The sequence below is a fragment of the Protopterus annectens genome, chromosome 6.part0 (assembly GCF_019279795.1).
Source record: "Protopterus annectens isolate FY-2018-M chromosome 6.part0, PAN1.0, whole genome shotgun sequence".
Taxonomy (NCBI): domain Eukaryota; kingdom Metazoa; phylum Chordata; order Ceratodontiformes; family Protopteridae; genus Protopterus; species Protopterus annectens.
The window spans coordinates 1,718,533,233-1,718,557,062 of record NC_056737.1 but is presented as its reverse complement, the minus strand read 5'-3'; the positions used below and the strand labels follow the sequence as shown (position 1 = coordinate 1,718,557,062).

General features: G+C 38.3%; 1 protein-coding gene across 2 annotated transcripts in view; it reads right to left on the bottom strand.

The window, feature by feature from the left end:
• ALS2 (alsin Rho guanine nucleotide exchange factor ALS2) overlaps positions 1-23,830 on the bottom strand; it is a 2,167,716-nt gene that overhangs the window by 963,108 nt on the left and 1,180,778 nt on the right. For both annotated transcript variants that reach the window (XM_044075110.1, XM_044075111.1), the window contains one exon: positions 3,733-3,935. In XM_044075110.1, coding sequence (XP_043931045.1) covers positions 3,733-3,935 — 203 coding nt within the window. The remainder of the gene's footprint in view (positions 1-3,732; positions 3,936-23,830) is intronic.

Here is a 23,830-nt window from a genome sequence, read left to right as displayed (position 1 = left end):
CTCTCTCGAGATGAATTTCTTTACTGCACATCTCAAAAGTGTAACAAACCTGGTTTTGATCACAAACCTAGTCATAATCCTCTATATTCTGCATTGCTATACAAAAGTAACACTACTGCATTTTTATAAAGTACAACACACACAGGTACTTGCAGTTTTCCTAAGCAACAACCCACAAGTGGGTGAGGGTATATCAGGATTTACCCACAATTAGCGTCGTTTGATCACAACGGCAAAGCCCAAATGATTACACAAAACTAACTATATCCTGATATACCCACATGCATGAGTGGATTATTGCTATTATACAATGACATCATTTAAGAAAGAAATTGCTTACCTTTCTTAAATAATGTCTTTGTATAACGGCACTGCAATGTTTCTCCATGTTATTTCCTGTTCCATGTTTTCTGATGTACTGACCATGTGTATGGGAGTTATGTTCTCATGCTTGCACAGTGCATTAGTGTTGCTGAATAGAAGCAACGGAAAACACAAAATCTCCACTGCTGTTTTTACCATGCATTTTCCAAAAGATATGAAAGCTAAATCTTAAATGCTTGCCATTATTTAATGATTTCAACCCCACTGGCTTATTAGAAAACTTAATAAACCAATACTACAACTCAAAAAAATGTGGGCATTCGGCAAAGATCTGGACAGAGGTACAAGAGTCTGCTGAGATTTAAAGAGGGACAGTGCAGAAATAGATTGAAAATAAGGTATGTTTCTGTTTCTTTACTTTTGCAGAATGTACCTGATTTTTCTTATATTTTGCGCTGCCCTGTGTAGGATATTCCAATAGAAAAGTCTGGCTCTCAATGGGACTTCTGCAGCCAGACTTTTTTCCATTGGTATATGCTTGATTTACAATGGCCACAGTGGTTGGTCTGTCCAATAACAGTGCATGTTTTTGAGTAACAATGACCTGTCATTGCATAACTATTCTACTGGTATATCACTTAAATGACAAAATGAATTTGTACACTTAATTAAAACTAATTTTGCTGTTACTAATGAGGTACAACTTTAAAGTTACTGGACATCTAAACAGTGACTGGCTACAAAAAAATTACAAAAGTTTTAATACGGATCTCTACATTTCTGCTTTCAATCCACTTCTGCACCTGACAGACAGCAATTAGTAAATCACAAATGACCAATACACAAGAACCATATGAAATGGTATTTTAAACTGGTCAAATCTGAAGGCAGAAGTTCATATCATATTTTCCCACATAGGTCTTTTGAGACTTGCTTTAGAATTTTATCCAGATAAAGTCCAAAATAACAAGGAATCTACAGTATGGAGAAAGAAATTAAATCCATGAGCACTCCGTAAGACTGAATTACACAATTCTGAAACTAAAAGACTGAATCTGAATTTAACAAAATTTAACCTATTTCAAGGTGCTTTAACTTCAATGTTTGAATATTAAGTTAAGAGGACTGTGGCTGGCTAAGGCTGCACAAACGGATTTACCTTCTTCCCCCCCATTTTATGGGGGGGGGGGTAAGTACAACATTTAATAAAAATTCAAGACCATGCAATTTAATCTCGTGTAGTGCTTTCCAGAAATCGTTCTAAACCTGATTTTCACAATGATAAGACATTCTGGTAAATGATCCAATGGGATGCAATGACAGTACTCATCTACTCTTATCCCCATCACATGCATGCACACACACACACACACACACACACACACACACACACACACACACACACACACACACACACACACACACACACACACACACACACACACACACACACCCCCATGCACCCTTACGTTTTGTAGTGCACTGGAAATGTTTTTCATTCAGTCATAAATGACATTATTCAAAAACAAAAGGAAGATACACAGTTCACTTGCTTTTGGAAAGTGCTCAAAGGCCACTGTCCAAAGAACATTACTGTGCATACCACTATCTCTCTTTAGACAAACAATGTTGTGATACATTTTAACTACCACCTAGTATGATTTCCTGGCAGCAACCACATTACATACGATAAAGAGCAAATGTAACCACTTTTCTTATAATTAAAGAGGGGGCTACTCAAACAGTTAAATTCAGAACTGATTCACAATGGTCAGAGACAGGCATGTGTAAATGATGTTCTCAGTTTTCCCACAGGAAAATGTCTCTCATTCTCTAAATGATGTCTTTCCAGGTGTCGCAATGTGCTGCCATGCATATGTACCGTTATTATACATAGACACATTGCCACACTCAATCGCACAGTTTAAGTAATGAGGCAGAGTTTGTATTACTTAGTTCTACTGCAGTGCTAAAGGGATGATGCAATGAGATATGATGCCACTAGATGACATAAGTGTGACACTGTATAACCTTACAACATACAAACCTGGACTCCATTATTGCACTAATGACACGGACACAGGTGAAATAACTGACGCAAATCGCCCATTTCAAAATAAACAGTTTTGTCAGACAACAAAGAGCCAGACAGAATTCAGATCAAGGAAAATGCATTCCTATACAAGGTTGTGACTCATCTATTCTCTCTAGCTTCCCATTTACTACCTGCTCAATAAAATAATGATCAAGCTAACGGCTACAATCTCAAATCTTCCCTTTCTTTCAGCTTTCCCTCATCTTATCATTACAGTATGACCACTTTTCTTGCATATACTTATCCTAAAAGGCATGCATCTTGTTTTATCCTTTACATTTCTTTCAACTGACCTCCTTTAGCCTATCTGTATTTGTACAGGCCTTCGGTCACTTCAATAATCTTCTTCAGGACTGCATCACTTCTGCCTATACCATCAGAGGGACAGCATCTCCAGTACTATACAGAGTACTCCAACTGTTTCGTGTATGTCTGACTTTGCATAAAATTATATCATTTATTGACATCTACTAGACTGCCTGACAGTTTTACATGTGCTATGAGCAGGCCTAGGTGCTTTCTGCCTTTGGTATTTTACCCTCCCTTAAAATGAATTCTCACTGTTGCCAGATGCACTATTCTGTACGTACCTGTACTGAATCTAAGCTGCCATGTTAAGCTCATCTATGAAAATCTACCAAGTCCCATCTCACAACATATTATGCAATAACTCCTACTGCAGATCATCAAATACCTTACTCTTCTTTCCAGCCGATATGAAAAGTCATTTATAAAAACAATGAGGAACAGAGACATAGCTAGGTCAACTGGCACCCTGGACAGATCATAGACTGTTTGAAGACAAAAAAAAAAAAAAACAAATAAACCTGCTGGCAATTAACAGTAATGAAGGACTTATATGAAAGTACCTTAGTACAGCTGCTAACACATTACACTAAATACATTTGTTGAAGAAGCTGCATAATCACACATGAACTCTTAAAAAGAATGCTGGTACTGTACTCAGGCTCCATGGGCAAACGTCAGTCATACTCCCCTAATAGCTTGCAACAGGGAAACATCCCCATTCATCCAAATCTTCTGCAAATTCATTTCTATCGAGACTCCCCCCTCCAAACACACATCTTTAGAGTGAAAATTCTCTCTCCTCTACTGGTAAACCAGTCTATTACTAAAGGTTTTGCCAAGGTACTCAACCCTAGGATGGCTAACTTGACTGCTGTGTTTCTGCACAGAACACTGCTAAATGGTTTGCTAACATACTGATTCACCAAACTGCTAACATGCCATCACAGAGTGTAGTATCCATTAATAACCACTTAAATACAGAAGTCTACTTCAGAGAAACTTACTTGCCATGAGGCTTCCCAGAAAGCCAGCGGCCTTTATATTTTGCATCCTTCAGTCGGACATCTTTGTAGAATGTATATGTAGCTGTGCGCGAGACTGGTGGATCTAGTAGTCTCTGTACATTAACTCCTGTAGGAGCTACATCATCATGGGTACCTTTCAGTGCCTGATCAACCGCTTGACTTAAAGCTCTTAGCCACTTAGTCTAAAAAGAAAATGAAAAAAAGAAGACACAAGACATCAAATGGAGCATTATAAAGTCTGTAATGCAAAAATCAGAAACATTCCTTTCTTGGCAACAATACAGTTTCTTTTATGAAGTTGGTTTCAAAAATCCTAGACCTTTAAAAAAAATAGTTTTACTGTGTTAGTCCATGCATCAAAATACAATTTAATATATTCCAGAAAAAAGTGCATTTGTGAACATCTAAACTGACTATTTACATATTTTATCAGACGTTAGTGGTAAAATTAATCTACTTAGCACTTTTCTGTGAGGAAAACAAAAGGAGTCATAAATTCTCACAAACCCTATTGCTTTTTCACTCAAGCAAAAGCTGTAGTCTCTGCATACAGCATTATTTAGGTTTACATACAAGCACCATATCATGTTAGTTGTTTCCCTGCTTCTATTTTTTACTTGTTTGAGACCATAAGTACATATATCCATCCAAGAGGCTAGTTCTGGACACTGCCAAGACCATGTTGGTGGCACAAGCTGACAAGCAAGGAAAAAGTACATCTACAAAGAGACAACAAAGAAGCAGTTATATCTCAAGGTTTAGCTGGTGAAGGAAGACCTACAGAGATAGCTTTAAGAGATCCTCTTTGTTGCCTACAACTGAGAATACACATTTTTTTCTAGTGTATTTTATTTATTTTACTTATTTATTTATTTTTGTTTACTGGGATAGTCCATCTGGATGGAAGCCTATAGTCAGCAGAGGCCCAGAAAGAAAAGCTCTAAAGTAAAAAATATACATTGACAATTGTGTTACAAACCTGGGTTACCCATATCCATTGACAATTACTGGAATATCACAGGACAGGCACAGTTACAGAATTTACAGTAGCAATATGAGATGGTTAGAAATCCCCCAACCTTTTTTTTTTTTTATTATTATTATTATTATATACAACAGATTTTTTACAAAGCATGTGTGAATTTACATACAAATGGATTTATACATATACAGTTCTGCAAGACAGATACAATGATTTTTGTTGATTTGCAGATTTGCATTATGAAGATAATAACTGTACTGCCTTAGACTCTGTATCAGGTTGGTGTTGTTTGCTCTGTTAACCTAGACTGATAGGACAAGAGAAGTTTAGAGGTAGGAGAATGGTGGAGAGAAGATGGATATGTAGGTAAGGAATCTCTGATGGTGACCATTTCAGGATGGGAGAGTATGTAGGGGAGAAGCATGTGGATGCAAATTAGCCTGGGCTGATATAGGAGCATGACAGGTGTATGACATTTTAGATGACAGACTCTTTACCACCTGAATGTTGCATACTTTTCAATCTGCTATCATGGTACTGTGTCCAGAATCATTTCACTTATCTGCTGCATGTGTTGTATATGCATAGACATTTACATTGGAACAGCGATGCATGTACTACAACTCGATGCCAGTTCTTTGGAAGCTAGTTTGTTGATATGTAAGCTGATCAAAAGCTAAGTAATCAATTCACTTTCAAGGTGGCCTATTCGTTGGCTGAAGGCCAAACCTTCAGCACCCACAAAATTAATATAATAATTTCTGAGGGGAAAGGACGAAACCCATGCCACATGACCCGCTGAAAAACTGGTCTTTGGTAAAGTGTCATTATTTATGCAGTCTGTTGGCGTGCAGCTGTCATACTTCATCCTACCATAGTATCAATGATGTCGCTAGTGCTGCTAAACAAGGGATCTGTCATTACCAATTTCCATACACTTCAGAGTGGTCTTGTGCACTGTAAACAGGAACAGCATCATGGTGCTTAATCCTACAGTTTGGATTGCAGATGGGGTATCTTCAATGCACAGTATGCACAATCTCCCTGTATTTCCGTGGTTTTCACTAGGTGCTCCAGTCTCTCACCTCCCAAAGATGTACTTCAGAAGAACTGCTGATCTTCTACACTTGCCATAGATATACATGCCACGTACGTATTTGTATATCTTGTGATGGGATGGCACCTAGTTCAAGTTAAGTTACTCTCTTATTCCTAGTTAGTAGAATGTGCTCGGAATCCTGTAACTGAATTGGATTAAGTAGGTCATCGGAAAATTAATGAAATAAAGTACACTAATCATCAATCTCCATAAAAAACTGCAGCACTCTTGTACACTATAAAAAGGTCACATTCTGTAGTTCCTATACACAGCAGAGCTGGCTCACACACATACACAATCATTTAGAGAAAAATAAATGGGACAATTTACCATATTACATCAAATATACTGAAAATCAAATAAATGCATTTATAGTTTTAAATAACAGGGATATACAGCAATGTATGTAGCCAGAAAATTTGCTTTGCATTAAAAATCAAACTAACATCCAGATTGCATTATACAGCGGAATAAAGCCCAGTGTGTGGCACTAGCAACTGGGTTTTATCTAGGTTCTCCATTTTCCTTCCACTTCCAAAAGTATGCTGGCAGTCTTGTTACACTGAACTGCCTTGTAGGAACAGAATACATTTTACCTTGAATATTGCAGCCTAGATGCACATTAAATGTATTTATATGGACATATTGCACTTACCTTTATTATGGCAGGGATCATGGCTGAAGAGAATCCAAGAAACAAGCAGTTCGCTTATCTGGGTAATAAATAAAATAAATTAGCAGCCTTGGTGTGAGAGAAGCTAGTCAAAGAAGGTGTAAAAAAAGGGCTGATGCTGGTTCACCTATCTCAGGGTGAGGGTATCACGAGACTTCACCACTGAAAACACTTCATGGTGGAGGTCATTGGGTGAGCTACCTCATTTGTAGAAATGCTATAAAACAACAGATATAAAAACAGCTCACAAAATGCAATTCACGTTATTAAAACAATAAACATTTAACAACTGGTAAGTGCTTTCATTCAAAATGAACTTCATCAGACCAAGTTGCATATTCAAACACACCATCAATAATAACCTAACTTAAAAATCACATGACAAGTACTTCAATGATTTAACCTTTTCTTTTTTAGAACTACCATAAAATTCTCAATCATTAATCCCGGACATACACAGGCATTAAAAGCCTGAGCTGCCAAACAATATTCCTCCCAATGAAGATCTTCCTCAGCATCCCACCTAGAATAATAATTTTTAACCTAATCTATTATAGAAAATTTATAAAATTAAAAAAAAAAATTTCATTAGAATGACATAAATGTACATGCTTGGCCAAGGCATTAGTTTAGAAAACTTTTTTTTCCATATATCCTACAAAGAAAATTAATTTCATAATTCCTAGCTGCTATATAAAACGTTATGCCCTAACATGTTTACAATAATTACAATTATTACATCCATACATTCCCTTAATAACACATCTACTCAGATTATTTTTATTGTCTGTAAAAAAATACTCTTTCAAATTATTACCTCTTTTAGTCACAAACAAAGGGGCATTTCCCAATTGTTTTATTAATATCTTGAAAGGTCATTAAGATTTTCCAATTATTTCTTATTATTTCCTAATATTATAATCTACAGAATTATAGAATAAACTGCGGTGGTGGTGCTGTGGTAGCGTTGTTGCCTCACAGTAAGACGTTGTCCGGTTCGATTCTCAGCTAGAGCGTCTTCTGTGTGGAGACATGCATGAATGGGTGTACCTTCGTTGAAGGTTGTGCGTCAGAGCTGGCAACTCGGCATGTAAAAATCTACTGCCAATCATTAGCGGAACGGAGTTCCGCTGTGGCGACCCCTAACCGGGAAAAGCCAAAAGACACAACAACAACAGAATTATAGAATAAACAAGCTAAAACATTTTTTTCTATATCTGTATTAGACTACTCCTTAGCAATAGTTCCTATATAATCCTTCGTTATCAATTCCCTTTTTAAAACTATATTTTCCACAGCCTCATCTAATATCCCAGGTGGGTACTCTCTGTGATGCTGCCACCGGGCTAGCTGGAATTTTGTAAACATTTCTAAATTATTTGTGAATACTGCTACAATTTATAGAGAACTGTATGTTATGTACTGAGCTTCAAGAATGTAACCACAGTGTACCCGACTAGAAAAGAACAGAAATGTACATAAACTACATACCTGTGCAAATGTACGATTTAATAGTAGAAACTGGAACATACGGAGTTAACTTGCAGGGCTTCAAGAAAATAGGTTGTAATCAGAATGTTTTACGATTGTGTTATCTCTCAGTAAGCAGACAATGTCTAGAGCTAAAGGTTTTCCTATTGTCTTGAAACAGAAATTACTAGGTTTCAAATGTAAACGTGTTTGTTTTACGACTTCTAGTTCTAGGCAAACAAGTGAGAGAGATGTATTTTTCACAGAGAAATGTTAAATTTTATTAAGTTTCTGTTAGCCTGGGAAGTGAAGGCAGGTGACAAAGAGCAGTAATGTTGATTATTAATTTAAGAACTCTCACAGAGAAAGTGTGTGCATTTTGTGTCTTGTCTTGGACCCAACAAGAACATCCACTCATCTGCATTTGCCTTGCTTTATAAGTAAGTTATTTAGGATATAGTATTTCTTAAACATAGACAAGAATATAGTAAAGATTTGTTTATATGTTTTCTGTATTTATTTGAGACTGTCCTGCAATGTTGTTTTAAAATATTTCCTGTGATTCTGAACTCTGTAGTTACTGTGCTGTTTCAGTATTGTCTTGTTCTTTTATTTATTATTATTAAATATATTTAAACCTTTTAATTGTGGCTGGCTTGTTTAGAGACATATTTAAGCTCTTAGAATACTTGCACATGTATTTGGTGACACTGTGCTGGCCACTGCAATAACCTTGCAAGACTTGGTCACGCCTACTATTTGGATAACAGTAACATTACACAATAAAAAACAAAAAGGATGGTGAAACCAACAAGCCGACAGAATAAAGATTTATTGAGTGCTTTTGTCCAATGGTACACAAAACTTCTTCAAAATCTCCTACTAGGAAAGCTGAACTTTATTTGGGGTTAATCAGAGTCTCTGTAACTGATGGTAGATGTGTACCCCAAGAGGACTGAATGCTGTAATTAAATCAAAAGGTGCTTCAACAAAGTATTACTTTAAGGGTGTGCACACTTATGCAACCATTGTATTGTATGTTTTTTATTTTTATATTTTCCCCCTAATATATCTGTTTGATTTTCAAGTGAATTTTGCAAGTTACAGGTCACATTAAAGGCAGGAAAAGATTTGAAATGATTTATTGTGGTCTCTTTTTTTTATATCACAAAATCCTGGCATTGTAACAGGGATGCGTACACTTTTTATACCCACCGTACATCAATCAAATCTCAAAGTGTCTGTGTGTGTGTGTGTGTGTGTGTGTGTGTGTGTGTGTGTGTGTGTGTGTGTGTGTGAGCTACTTGGGCAGGGACATGAAGCACTGGTTGGACAGAGAGGGTACTGTTGGTTTTGGCTTGGCCACTCAGCTGAGATCTCAACCCTATAGTTGTGCCAGTGGGGATTCTTATTGGGGATCTGGAGAAAAAGAGAGAGAAACCAGCCCCAGACCGTCTGTGATCTCTGTGTGCTCTTAAGGGAAATCCTACTTTAGTGTGTGTGTGTGTGTGTGTGTGTGTGTGTGTGTGTGTGTGTGTGTGTGTGTGTGTGTGTGTGCGCGTGTGTGTGTGTGCTGGTGCTAGTGGTGAAGACTGACGCTCCTTGATTACTGGGCCAGTGCAGATGCGGTCACACCCCTCTTGCACAAAACTTCTTTTTAAATGCCTTACATTCAACCCTAAAATGGCAAGCATCGTCGGTTCATAAGTACTAGGCTAATGGCCCTAGGGCCTTTACAAGCCTAGCCCATGGGATTACCTTGGCATTGTGCCACCCGTTAGTTTCCAGAGCCTCTGTCGAGTAAAGCCACTGGAGTGATCCCTGGGGTGAATTTTCTATTTCCCATACACTCATCAAGATTTCTCTTCAAGAGGGCCAGTGAGGTGCTCTGCTTGACATGTATGGGAAGTCTATTCCATAGCATGGGCAGTCTCTGGGTTATGAACCTGTCCCTCCAGCATGTTCTGTTGATTGTGGTAATGAGGCTGAGGTCTCTGGAGCGTGTGGTGCGGAGGGATTGGGATTTCTTTAGATGTAGCATTTCTAACAGAGCTGGGTCAGACATGGCTTTGTAAGTCAAGCAGAGATTGCCTCTAAGTAGGCAATATGAGACAAAGAACAGGTGGGAGTTTTTTTAGTCTACCCATATAGGACAAATGTTTAAGACCTAGGATTTTTTTTGTGAAGTACTTTGGCAGCTGCTCCAGTTGTTGCAGGTGTTTAGTAAGGTACATGCCAAATGGGGCATTGTACTCTGGCCTAATGAGGGAAGAGAAGAGGGAGACAATGACCTCTCTCTTCCTGGATGCAAAACCCTTAGCAATGAGATGTGCCACATAGAAGGACTTTCTGACCACAGTGGCAATGTGGTGGTCAAAAGAGAGGTTGCGGTCAACCTGTGTTCCCAGATCTCTTATAACGCCTTCTGTGTTCACTGGACTGCTATCAATGTGGTAATTCATGGGAACCAAATTTTTTCCAAAGGGTATGATGAAATTTTTGGCACTGAGCTTAATGCCATGGTTCTGACACTAGTCGCTGGTCTCAATGAGGCCTTTTTGTAGGATGTCAACATCACTCGGGGAGTTAATAATAGCTCCCAACTTGCAATCATCTGCAAACTTTGTCAGCCAGAGTCCCTTTGTGTTGGCCTGGACTTCAGAGAAGTATATACCAAACAGGAGAGGACCCAGGACTGACCTCTTTGGGACTCACTCGTGACTGGTCAGCAGTCTGACTTGGAATCAGCTACTTTCACACTCTGGGTTCTACCAGCGAGTCAGCTTGCAACCCACCTAGTGATATAGTGGTTGATGCTTAGCTCAGTGAGTTTTTCTATGATTCCTGAGGGGGGAATGGTATCAAAGGCCTTGGCCAGATCAAGGTAGGCTGTATGAACCACCTTGCCTTCATCCAGAGCTCTGATGACTGACTCAAAGAAGTCGACCAAGTTGAGCAGGCATGATCTACCCTTCACAAAACCAAACTGTGTGGCATCCAGAGTTTGGAGTGTCCCTATATCCTTGTTTATTAGGTCCATGATGAAGCGTTCCATAGCTTTGCATATCAGACTTATCAAGCTAATGGAGAGATAGTTCCCAGGGTCTGTAGTCACTCCTCCTTTGTGGATACAGATGATTGTAGCAGTGCGCCATTTAGCAGGGACAAAGCCTGAGGTGAAACTGTGACTGAACAGGGCGCAAAGGTGAGGTGCCAGTTCACTCTGTAGTTCATGTAGAACACAGGGATATTGTAAGGTCCCATAGAAACTGTATTCTTGGCCTTGGACAGTGCTGATATAACCTGTGCAGCAATAATACTGGTTGCCTGGCAATCTACTGGTATTGCGACTGGTCCCTTGGGGGGGGGGGGTAAAGTTGGCACTGAATCTGTCGGCCAGTATATTGGCAATATCTGTTGTCTCGGTATAGGGGGTATCATTGTGCAGTAGCTCAGAGCAAATCTGGGTACTGCCGTGGAGATTCTTTACAAAACTATAGAAGGCCTTGTGGTTTTCTTTACTATCTGCTGCAATTCTGTTTTCATAGCTAGCTTTAGAGGATTTGATGAGGGATCGCAACTTTTTGTTGAGGCTGATAAGGGAGTTTTTCCAGTCTTGGGACTTCACCTTATTCCACATCAGTTTCCTCCTTATGTTGTAGAGTTTGTTTATGGCAGGGGACCATCAGATTGGCTTCGTTTTTTGGAGGAGAGCATCTTGGTTCTATTGGGCATGGCGAGATCCATGCATTTGTGTACGTGTTCGTACAGTGCACTGGTGTATGATTCGGCAGTCATGCAACTGATCTCCATTTGCATGGTTGCCATGAAATTAGCTACCTCTGTTTTTAGGAGCCCAATAATCTGCTTATTGTATCAAATTGGCTATTAGCAATATTCTTTTTAAGTCTGTCACTATGCATACCATTATAATGCAAGTAACTATTACTTTGCACTGTTTTTTTACAAATCTTTATGCATAACTTCTTGGCTTTCTTAAACAAGGTCAAATCCATGTAATTAATACACTCTAAATCAAAACTAAAAGTAAATTTAAAAAAAAAAATTGACATAGAATTTAAATATACCATAAAATGCAACAATGCAGCTTTTGTTTCCTTCCAAAGGAAAACAATCATCTATAAAACTCTTATAAGCTACAATATTAATAAAAAAACTCTGAATTAAAAATAAACTCTTTTTCCCAACGCATCACATTTAGCTTAACTGGGGGCCATAGCAGCCCCCATCACTACAGCATTTTCTGTCTGTAAATAACATCATCAAACTCAAAATTATATGATAAAATGACATCCAACATACTAACAATCAAATCCACTTCATTACTCACAAAGCGTTTAGATTCACAGAGCATCTCACTAACCATTTCCAAACCTTCATCGTTTGGTATGATAGTGTACAAGGAAACCACATCGGCCATAACCAGCCACATGTCCTTGTCCACTTTTAACTTTTTAATATTCTGATTAAATTCAACAGAATCTTTAACATACGATTGCCCTTTACTCACCAATTTTTGCAAACTCTTATCAACATAAATGGCCATGGGTTCAGTTTTACTGCCACTACTGGCTACAATAGGTGTAAAACTCGAAGTATCCAAATGTTTACGTATTTTAGAAAGGCCAAAAATCCTGCCCAATTTCAGATTCCAAATTCTAAAATAGTGAGATATCTCATTGGTAATCCAACCTTCCATTAACCATTCTTCTATAAAAGCATATGTAATCTCATATACCTTTCTCACTTCAGCCAGATTAATCGCAGCATAATCTTTTTCATCATGAAGCATATTCATTTGGCTATAAAAACTGTAATGTATGACCACCACAGCATTCCCTTTATCAGCCTTGGTGATATGTTTTTATTGTTTTCAATTCCAATAAATCTTTTCTTTCATTTCAGTCATATTATAAAACAAATTATCACACTTCTGCTAAGTAAATCACGCACTTCATTTTCTCAATTAACCAAAAAAGCCTCTAATTCGGGCCGCAGAGGCAGACTGATTAAAGTGGGCTTCCTGAAAAGAAAATCAGTCTTACTATCTGATGTACCATCAAAAAACATATTAAATTCAACTTTAAGGAATTAATCATTGAAACCAGGTCCGCTCGTGCTAACGTTACAAAAGTGAGCCCTTTGCTTAGCACCATAAGACAACTGTAGAAATGTTTATGGCATTTTTAGCACAGACTGCACAGATGATAACGCAAAAAGATCAGCATTCACTTTACTGCAGACCATGATCTAAACACACAGGGAAAGGTTAGATACAAAAGGAAAAATCCTTGGCAGACATGTTTAAAGGCCAAATGCCAACCAATTTTTGCTAACAAGTGTTTAATAAGGTAATCAATCTGGAAAAGGAAGGACCCTCTAAGGCATGGTGGGGTGGTATTATCAAGTGAGGGTAAGAGACTAGGAAGGCTGCTTAGTCAGGATAATGACAAAAAAAATACCAGGACAAGAGAAACAGCCTGCATTAAGCAGTAAATTACTGAGTCACAAAAGACAGACTTTAGTCTTCCAGTTTACTATAATGTGAGCTTCATTCAATAACCTTGGGTTTCACTAGTTATATCTTCACTAGCAAAAATAAAATCACATACTGAAATAATGCTCTCAGGGGCCCCAAATCAGGCACTCTTAACAGTCTTGCACAGGCAACAACAACTTCATAATTCACACCTTTAACCTCTTGAAATTCACATATTTAAAGATTCCAATTTTTACCAGAAAATGTCTCTCTCTCTCAAGACTACATGAACATCTAAAAGAAATCCAAGGGCAAACTCAACATGAATCACAGGCATCTATCTGCAGAATGTCAACTTAGACGAATTATTTGCAAGTAGTTAAGATGACATCGTGGAATCATGAGATGCAGGTAGGGGAAGGTAGAGTTGCCTCAAGTGCTCACCATAATGTTTGTTATGCCCTGCCAACTGTTAAAAGGCATCTCAGCTACAGGTTCTTGTTTATCTTTCTATCTTCTTAATACTACTAGTTACACATCCAATACTGAGTCTTCAGCAATAAATCGATAAGTCAATATCCCTAAAATCTTTCAGCCATATATGAATGGAAGGTTTCTTGAGGTATATCATGCATCCTCAGTCACTTCTCTCCAGAGACAAAAGCATGGTCTAACAAGATACCAGGGAAAAAAAACAAAACCCCCACTGATCATGAAAATTCCAGGGGTAGAGAGCAGGCCAGTGATCATATCAGCTACGATGTTCTGAACATTTTTTTTTCAACACCTTTATTGAATTATCACTTGTGACACAGGCAAACTTTCATTTACATAAACATTACATTTACATAAAAGTAATTAAACCATATGAACAAGTTCACATTTACAAACATTACACATCACATATATTGCTCTATCCAATATAATCAAATCAAATCTATCCAGAAAATACCCCAGAATGTCTTCTATACAACATGAAACATGACATATCATGCCCTCTGGAATTGCTATCTAACTGTAGCCTCCAAGCAGGTTTTCTGGCTCATGAATGGAGACCAGCAACAGTCATCCCTCTGTACATATGTTGGCAATTTACAAACCCTGCAAACTAAAGACCCTTAAGTCTCACTACTCTCATACACAAAGCCATGGAAAGAAGTACCATGAAAATGATCAATAATAACACTGGAAAGACTTCCTACATGTCTGCACATTGAGTAACAGCTTAATTCTAGCTCTCCCTGTGTCAGAACAGAAATTTATCAGAGAAGGCCAGTGGACTTTTGTGTTTCTGGGTAAATTTCAGTAAATGGCTAGTAAGTGCACTGCCTGGATGTCAGGAAAAAAAAAGAAATACAGAGGACCTGAAGGAAAATCAGCTAAAAAAGGTGAGGAAAAAACAGTGACTGGGAAACGTATACAGCTGTTTAGCAAAAAGCAGTGCAAGCTACAGATATGACCTCCAGTAACCTAGAGGAAAGCATACAGCAACTGCACACAGACCTTGTTAAAATAAATGAAATACTGCGGGAGTATATTAACTCAAACAACAAAAGACTGGAAAAATGGATGAAGTTTTAAACAGATATTCAGATGAGGGGATAAAAGTGCAAAAATCAAAGATCAACAATGAAGAAAAGGCTGGCTGAACAGAAGACTGTTTAGGAAGAGCTGTTTCAAAAATAATAGAATTAGAAGACACAGCCTGTAGGGAAAAACTGAGGTTTTCACCTGTACCACAGAAGCTGGAAGGAACAGACTGTATTGGCTTTATGAAAGCACAAATAAGCAACTGGCCTGGTATTCCACAGCAGGAACTGTTAATTGAAAGGGCACATGGTGTGAATGCTCTAAACCTGGCTATGAGAAAGCAACCTAGATGTTAAATAGTAAAGATGCAATCCTACCAGCGGAAGGACTTGGTTCTGAAAAAACTGTGGCAGAAGGACAAAGTACTAAAAGTGGAAGACAAAAGAGTGTTTGTGGAGAACGATTAATCGTTATATACCAGGCAGAAGAGAAGTACATTTACTCTACTGTTCACGGAATGTCAAGAAGGCGGCATGAGATTCAAACTGCTGTATCCAGCTATATTTAAAATATTCTTTCCTGGAAGGCCAAAATAATTTTTTGATGAAGTATATGCTAAGGAGGAAATACAAAAGTTTGTCCAACAAAACGTGAGATGTGAAACAGAAGGAGATTCTGCTTCTTGCTCTTCTGGTAATAAAGGCCACACAGAAACTGTGCCAGTCAAACCTTTTCCAATGTTTCAATAGAAAATGCTGGAGAGAAAGGAAGCATGAGAGCTGACTAAAAGAATCAAGAGAACGTTTGAAATAAAAAAACTGACAGGATTTGGGAGGTGGATATGAACAGGAATATAACTTAGAAATTGACAAATGTGGGATTACAAAGCAATAATTATATTTGTGAAATGACAGAACAAGAAAATGTGGAAATATTGGACTTTTGGTACTTGTGGGGACTCTAAAGAAAGTAAATGAAAAATAATACTAATTATTATAAGGCTTTTTTCTAGCAAATAAATGTATGCTTAGTAGCAATTCTGTATCTGGACCTCATATCTCCATGAAGACAATCTGATAAACAGAAACGGACTAGAAAAAAAAGAGAGAAATTGGTAAGGAGATAATGTTCTCTAAAAGCATTCAGGTATTTTCCCAGCTGGGAGAGCTATAAAGATAAGCCAAAACCAGAAAATAAATAGCAGATACACAGGTTGCACCATGCATCTTAGCATGGATAATCTTTCTTTTATGTTAACTCAAGTCTATGAGTGTGGCTGTCAGTTTGGGACATTTGCTCCTATTAGGAGGGTAAAACTTCGATATTTGAAGATGCACATAGTTTTCTGTATGATTATTAAGTTAACAGGTTTTAGGGGGTACTGGGGTATTGCTTGTTTGTTTGTTTCAAGGCCTTCAATACAACAAAAAAGTTTATAAGATTTGGCATAGGCTCAAATGGCAATAACAAGAAACAACTGTATAAAAGCCAAACAGTGTATCCATGTAATACAAAAGCTGAAACTACACATTTAACAAAAAAGCTGTTATACATAAAAGGTGTGAATAATAACTTTTCAAGAAAATGATGCTTTCTGTAATATCTTTAATGTCAATGGTCTTGCAGATAAATACACAAAAGAAAGAGTAGTGAACTATATTAAAAATGTAGAGTGCAAATAGCTATGCTACAGCAGACACATTTGTAAAGAACTGAACATGTGAATTTGAAAGGTTTCAGGATGGTTATTCAGCAGAATACCTGGAACAAAGGAAAAGAGGAATACTTATATTAACTGCAAGAGGAGTTCCAATAATGGAATGAGAGGATGAGAGAGATAACGGTAGATTAGTAGTATTAATCGGCTACTGACAGGGTTGGAGGATTACACTGGCATGTACTATTACTCCACCTAAAACTGTTATAATGGAGTTTAAGAAAATTCTTGAAGAAATAATCAGCTTTCAACAAAGAAAATTACTTATAGATGGTGACTGGAACTTGATTTACAGCAGTAAAAATGTGTCTGGGGGGGCCTAGAAGACAAAGTACAGCAAAAGAGGGTAGAGTTTTAAAGAAATTTATGAAGATATTTGGCATGGAGGATGTGAATTCAGTACTAGGAGTTCAAAGTGAATTTAAATATTATTGCCCAAGATACACAAACTGGGCTGGACTAGAGAGAACTTATATTTCACAGGAACATTTGCATTTAGTTGAAGGTCTTGATATACACCCAATAACTATTCAGTTCAAGTGCCGATAATAACTAAAATAAAAACACAGGGTAATGAAATAAAAATGAGACACTGATGCTTTCCCACTTATCTGCTGAAAACAGGAATTTAAGGAATGAGTAGTGGAAATTATTCAGGAGCTATTAGAGAAGACAGACTTTTCTTCTGAAACTATAGCTAGGGAGTGGGATAAAATTAAAGTGGAGTTAAAAATAGGGTGGACATTAAAGAAAGAGATATGGGTAAGATGTAGCAATAATTATTTAGCGGGACTGACAAATGTTAAAGTATTACAGAATGGGGGATCTCACAGAACAAGAGGAGGAGCAACTGCAGAATGCTAACCAGAAAATAAGGGATCACATCAATAATATGCATGAGTTTAGAAAGACTGCTGTTAAGTAACTGTTTTTTGATAACTCTAGAGCACAAAAACTTTTAGCATGACGACTCAGGCAACAGAAAGTAGAAAGGGCTGTTGCCAAGCTTAGGAAGCTTATAACAAGGGAGGTAACAAAACATCCTGTAGAAGTATTAGAAATATTTCTGAAATTCTATGAAAATCTGTATAAAGCAGAGAAATATGGAAATCAAGAAAAGGTACACATGGAAATGTTTATAGATATATGAAGTCTGCCAAGATTAGAGGTAAATGAGGCTCAATTACTAACAGTTACAACAGGAGGAGATCAGCTAAAAATGGTGATGTATAACCAATCCACAGGAAAGTCTCCAAGAATAGATAGCACTCCTGTGAAAGTTTGGAAGATAGGAAGGAAAAAACTGAAACATCCGGAAGGTTTTAACAGTATTTTAAGAGAAGGAGAAGTACCAACATCCTGGAAGGAAGCGGTGGTAGCTAGAATACCTAAAGAGGGTAAAGATCCATCAGATCCAACTTCATACAGGCCCATTTCAATATTAAACCATAATTATAAAGTATTTATGAATATAAAGGCTAAAAGAACGGCAAATGTGATATTAAAATGGATAGATATGGATCGATGTGATTTTGTGGAGGGAAGGCAAACATTTGACATTAACAGAACATTGATAATCCAGAGATAAGATTTTAAGGAAAATACCACTGTTATTGTTGGGTCTTGATGCAGAGAAAGCATTTGACAGATTAAGCTGGGAATTTATGAGCATGGCAATAGAAGCATTTGCATTTCCTGATAAAATTACAACAGTGATTAGGAGGATATATGAGAAATCGGAGAGGAAAATTAAACTGGGGGGGGGGCTTCTCTGATAATTTCTGCTTGAACAGAGGAACGAGGCAGGGATGTCCTCTTTCCCCTTTGTTATTTGCATTACAATTAGAACCACTGGCAAAGAAAATAAGGGACTTAGAAATTCAAGGATATAATTGGCATGGTAGCCAAGAAAAGCTGTCTCTATTTGCAGATATTGTTTTATTCCTGACAAACCAGAAAAGGATATTAGAGTGCTGTGGAACATTTTGAGGCGGTTTAAAATCTTTTCAGAATAACAAAATTAATGAAGCTAAAAACAAAGGTTTGTTTGTGTCTTTCGGCTTTTCCTGGTTAGGGGTCGCCACAGCAGAACTCCGGTCTGCTAATGATTGGCAGTAAATTTTTACGTGCTGGCTTGCCGGGCCTAACGCACAACCTTCAACGAAGGAACGCCCATCCACGCATGTCACCACACAGAAGACGCTCTAACTGAGAATCGAACGGGCAACATCTAACTGTGAGGCAACAACGCTACCACCAGACCAGAAGCTAAAACAAAGGTAACAGCAATAAATTATGTACTCAAACACTAACTTGGTTCACCAATATCCATATTTATGGGGACATAAAATTAAGTATTTAGGAGTATGGATTAAAAATGATTCTGGTGTGGCAGCTAAGGATATGTGAGAAGAGACTAAACAAAAGATAATACAAAAACTGAGAAATTGGAAACTCTGTTATATGGATATGGATAATAAGATACAAGCAGTTAAAATGTTTTTAGTTCCTTTAGTCTTATACACAGGTCAGGCATATTTTTTCAACCAGAGCAGAAGTTGTGGATAGCAATTAATGAAGAGCTGAAGGTTTTTATATAGGAGAAGATGGTAAGAGTCAAATGGGATAAGCTGATTCTTCCAATATAATAAAGGTGGATTGGAATTACCAGATTTGAAGGGGTATTTCCGAGCTACGGAGTTAAGGTTCCTATACATAGTACAAGGAGAAACCTATAATTCAAAGTGGAAAGGAAGGCTGATGAAACAGAGGGGAACCTCAAGTAAAAAGGAGAGACTGGGATTTTGGATGCAGATCTTTAAGGAGAATAACAATAATCATACAGAATGTTATATTAATAAAGTAGCAGAAAGTATTCTATGAACTAAGGCAACACGAGAATGGAGAAAGGAGATTCTGCCTAAAGGGGTGACTGCAATTAGGGATACAGACAACAGGCAAGATGGTGCTGGAATTTATTGGAGAACACTGGCAAAGGAACCAAGGTATTGTGGGCAAATAACTAGAGGGGGAAAATTAACCGAATGGGAAGACCCCAATGATTTATTTGGACTGCAGATTAGAGACTGCCTTCCCTATCAGGGTTTGATATCAGATTATAGGCAAAGAGAAAGAAGGGGGGGGGGATGTAGTCCTAAATGAAAGACTAGCACTGGTAGAGTTTTTAGTAGAATCTAGAACAGAAGTTGTCATTAAAAAGGAATAGTTAGCAGAGCATATAAAATATTGCATGATGATAACTATAAAAATCAATAAGAGGAGGTTAGAAAGGATTGGGAATCGAGACTGGATAAGCAATTCGCAAACAAAAAATGGGGGATATATGTAGTCTCCAAAATATGCAACAAAATCTAAAAGATTTAGGATTTTGCTTGGAAATGTTTACATAGATATTTTTATACCCCAAGTAGACTCCAGAGAGTTTTTCCTTAGGTAGACAGCAAATGTTGTAGGCGTGATGGGGAAGAAAATGGTAATTGGGAATATATTTTCTGAGAGTTTAATGAGATGGCAGACTTGAAAGATCCCTACAGACTTCTCTGTCAAGATACTAGGTGAACAAATTTGGTGTAACTAGGGAAATTATTTTTCTGAACTTTGATACAGAATCGGAATTGCCTAGGCACAGTAAGCACTGCCGAGTCTAATTATAGTGCTGCTAAAAAAGTAATTACTAGAAAATGGGAATCAAAGTCTAAATCAACTGTACTAAAAGTACTGAATATAGTAACAGAGATAAAACAACTGGAAATGGTGACCCCACCCAGTTTGGGTTCGTGAAGGGCCGATCTTGTCTCCTAAACCTGACTGACTTCTTCGAATCAGTCTCCAGAGCCATGGACAAAGGTAAGGTGGTCCACACAGCCTATCTAGACCTTGCCAAGGCCTTTGACACCATCCCCCACTTTGGAATCATAGATAAACTTACTAAGCTGGGCATTAATCCCTACGTCACCCAATGGGCTGCTAACTGGTTTACTGATAGAACCCACACTGTAAAAATAGCCAACTCCAAATCCAGCTCCAGACAAGTGGAGTACCTCAGGGTTCAGTCCTGGGACCGCTCTTGTTTGGCATCTACTTCTCTGAAGTACAGGCCAACACTAAGGGACTCTGGCTAACAAAGTTCGCAGATGACCGCAAACTGGGAGCCATTATTGAATCCTCAAATGATGTGGATACTCTACAAAAGGGCCTTACAGAAACAGATGCTTGGTGCCAGAGCCATGGGCTCAAGCTCAATGCCAAGAAATGTATATTTATCCCCTTTGGGAAAAAACATGTATCCATGAATTACCATATAGGTGGCAGTACACTAAACACCAAAAGTGTGATAAGAGACTTAGGGACACAGGTGGACAGTGGTCTCAACTTCGATAGCCACATCACCACAACAGTAAGGAAATCCTTCTATGTGGCACACCTCATCACTAAGGGCTTTTCATCCACAAAAAGGAGGCCATTGTCCCACTTTACTCATCCCTCATTAGAACCATTATAGAATACAACGTCCCATTTGGTATGTACCTCTCAAGACATCTGCAACAACTGGAAAGGCCGCAGAAATACTTAACTAAAAGAATCACAGGCCTAAAGCAGATGCCATACGCTGACTGCCTTAAAAAACTCCAGCTATACTCTGCCGCATATCGTATACTCAGATGCGATCTCTGCTTAACATACAAGGCCATGTTAAACCCAGAGCTGTTGGACATGCTACACTTAAAGAAATCCCAATCCCTCAGAGCCACACGCTCCAGGGATCTAAACCTTGTCATCACAATAAAAACTTGCTGGAGAAATAGGTTCCTGACCCAGAGACTCCCCAGACTCTGGAATAGATTTGCCCATACATGTCAAGCCTCTTTGGCCTTCTTCAAAAGGAACCCTGACGATTGGATGGGAGAAAGGAAATTCACCCCAGGGATCATGTCAGTCGCCCTGCTAGACAGGGGACCAGGGAAGTAAATAGTGTGGGAAGAAACAGCCAGGGAATTGTTATGGCTAGGCTTGTATAGGCCCTAGGGCTGATAGCCTAGTAGCAACCTATGAACCTATGATCTTTAAAAAAAGGGTAGGTGCAAATTATATAAGAAAAATTGGGAATTGTGGGAACAATAAATACAGGGGGGGAATGAGGTTTAAAAGAAGGCAGGACTAGAATGAGCTATGTAATGTTTGATTGACAATGACTGGGTAGATTATATGTGATATGTGATGTATAATGTTTGCACCAAGGATTATGTCAATATTGTTTGTGATATAAAATGCCTGCAGCTGAGATTATGTCAATATGGTTTGTTTTCATTTACATAAATGTATGACTATATCATAGGTGATAATTTAATAAAGATGTTTCTTGTTTAAAACAAAATGACACTGGAAATGACCACACACTGGATCCAAACCAATCTGGTTTTGTCAAGGGCAGGTCAAACCTACACAACTGGTGGGATTCTTTGAGAAGGTCATCAAAGCAATGGATGGTGACAAAATGGTTCACGGTACCTAACTTGACCTAGCCAAGGCATTTGACACAATAACCCACTCAGGCATCGTTGACAAACTCAAGAGGTTAGGTATAAACCCTCATGTGACCTAGTGGATAGCCAGCCTACTCACAGACGGGACCTAGAAAGTTAGACTTGGGGAGTCCATCTCTACAAAGGGGCCAGTTACAAGTGGAGTCCATCAGGGATCAGTCCTGGGACCACTCATTTTTTTTTTGGCATTTACTTCTCTGAAGTTAGAGCAGTCAGAGAATGCCTCATTGACACAAATATTCTCCAGAAAGGTGCAACACAAATAATTGGTGTCACAGCCACAGACTAGAACTAAATGCCAGGAAATGCATAACCATACCATTCAGGAAGTCATCCAACCCTGGTAACTATCATACTGAAAACACAGCCTTAAGAGTTAACCCAGTAGTCAGGGACTTGGGAACACACACAGGTAGTAATCTAGCCTTTGACCACTACAAGTCTACATTAGTGAGGAAGCCATTTTATCATATGCAAGTTATAAACAAAGGTATGGCATCTAGGTCCAAGGAGGTCATTTTTCCCCTGTATTCAGCATTCATCAGTCCTATCATTGAGTATAATAGCCCTTTTGGAATGTACTTAACCAGGCACATCCAACAATTGGAATGTTCACAGATGTTCCTCACTAAAAGAATGTGTGTTGCAAATAACATGTCCTACACAGACTGCCCCATGACCCTATCCTTGCTTCAAGTCTCCTACAGGTTGTGTCAGGGAGATTTACGCCTGGTATACAAGTCATTGGTCAGACCCCAGCATGATGGACCTCCTGCATATATGCATAAGAAACAGCACCAGAATTACCCATTCCAAAGACTTAAATCTTGCCTGTGATATAAACAGGAATTGCTGGGGAGACAGGTATATATACCAGAGACTACCCCTTCTCTGGAACAGGCTCCCCATCCATGTGGAACAGCATTCCTCCCTAACCCAATTAAGTGCAACTTTAACAACTGGATGTGGAACAGGAAAATCATCCCTGGTTTGGCACCTATGCCTCTAACAGACACAGGCAGCCTATAAAAGGTTCATCTCCCAGGCCCCTGCTTGTAAAGCTTTCATCGCCCAAACCCCTGCTTACACTTACCTAAGGTACCAGAACTTTTCACAAATTTGGGATGTGTAGCTAGGTTTAAAAAAAAACCTTGTGGTCAATCACCTAGTACACACCTATGAACCTATTGCATAAATTACTCAATTCCTGCCTTCATTTAAACCACATTCCTCCTCCAAAGCACTTTCTGCATGTACTGTTCCCACAACCTCCTTTTTTTCTAAGCAATATACTCCTACTCTGTTCATAAAGATCCCACTTCCTCTTCTTTTATCTTTTCTTTTATCTCTGTTACAACATTCACTACTTCAGGTATGGCTAGTTTAGACTGATTTCCATTTTCTAGTAATTGCTTTTTTGGCAGCCACCAAAATTAAACTGAAAAAAGCCAATGTCTAGGCAATTCAGATTCTGTATCCCAGTTCAAAAAATCATTTCCTTAGTACACTCATTTTCTTGCCAAGTATTCCACGACATAGTAC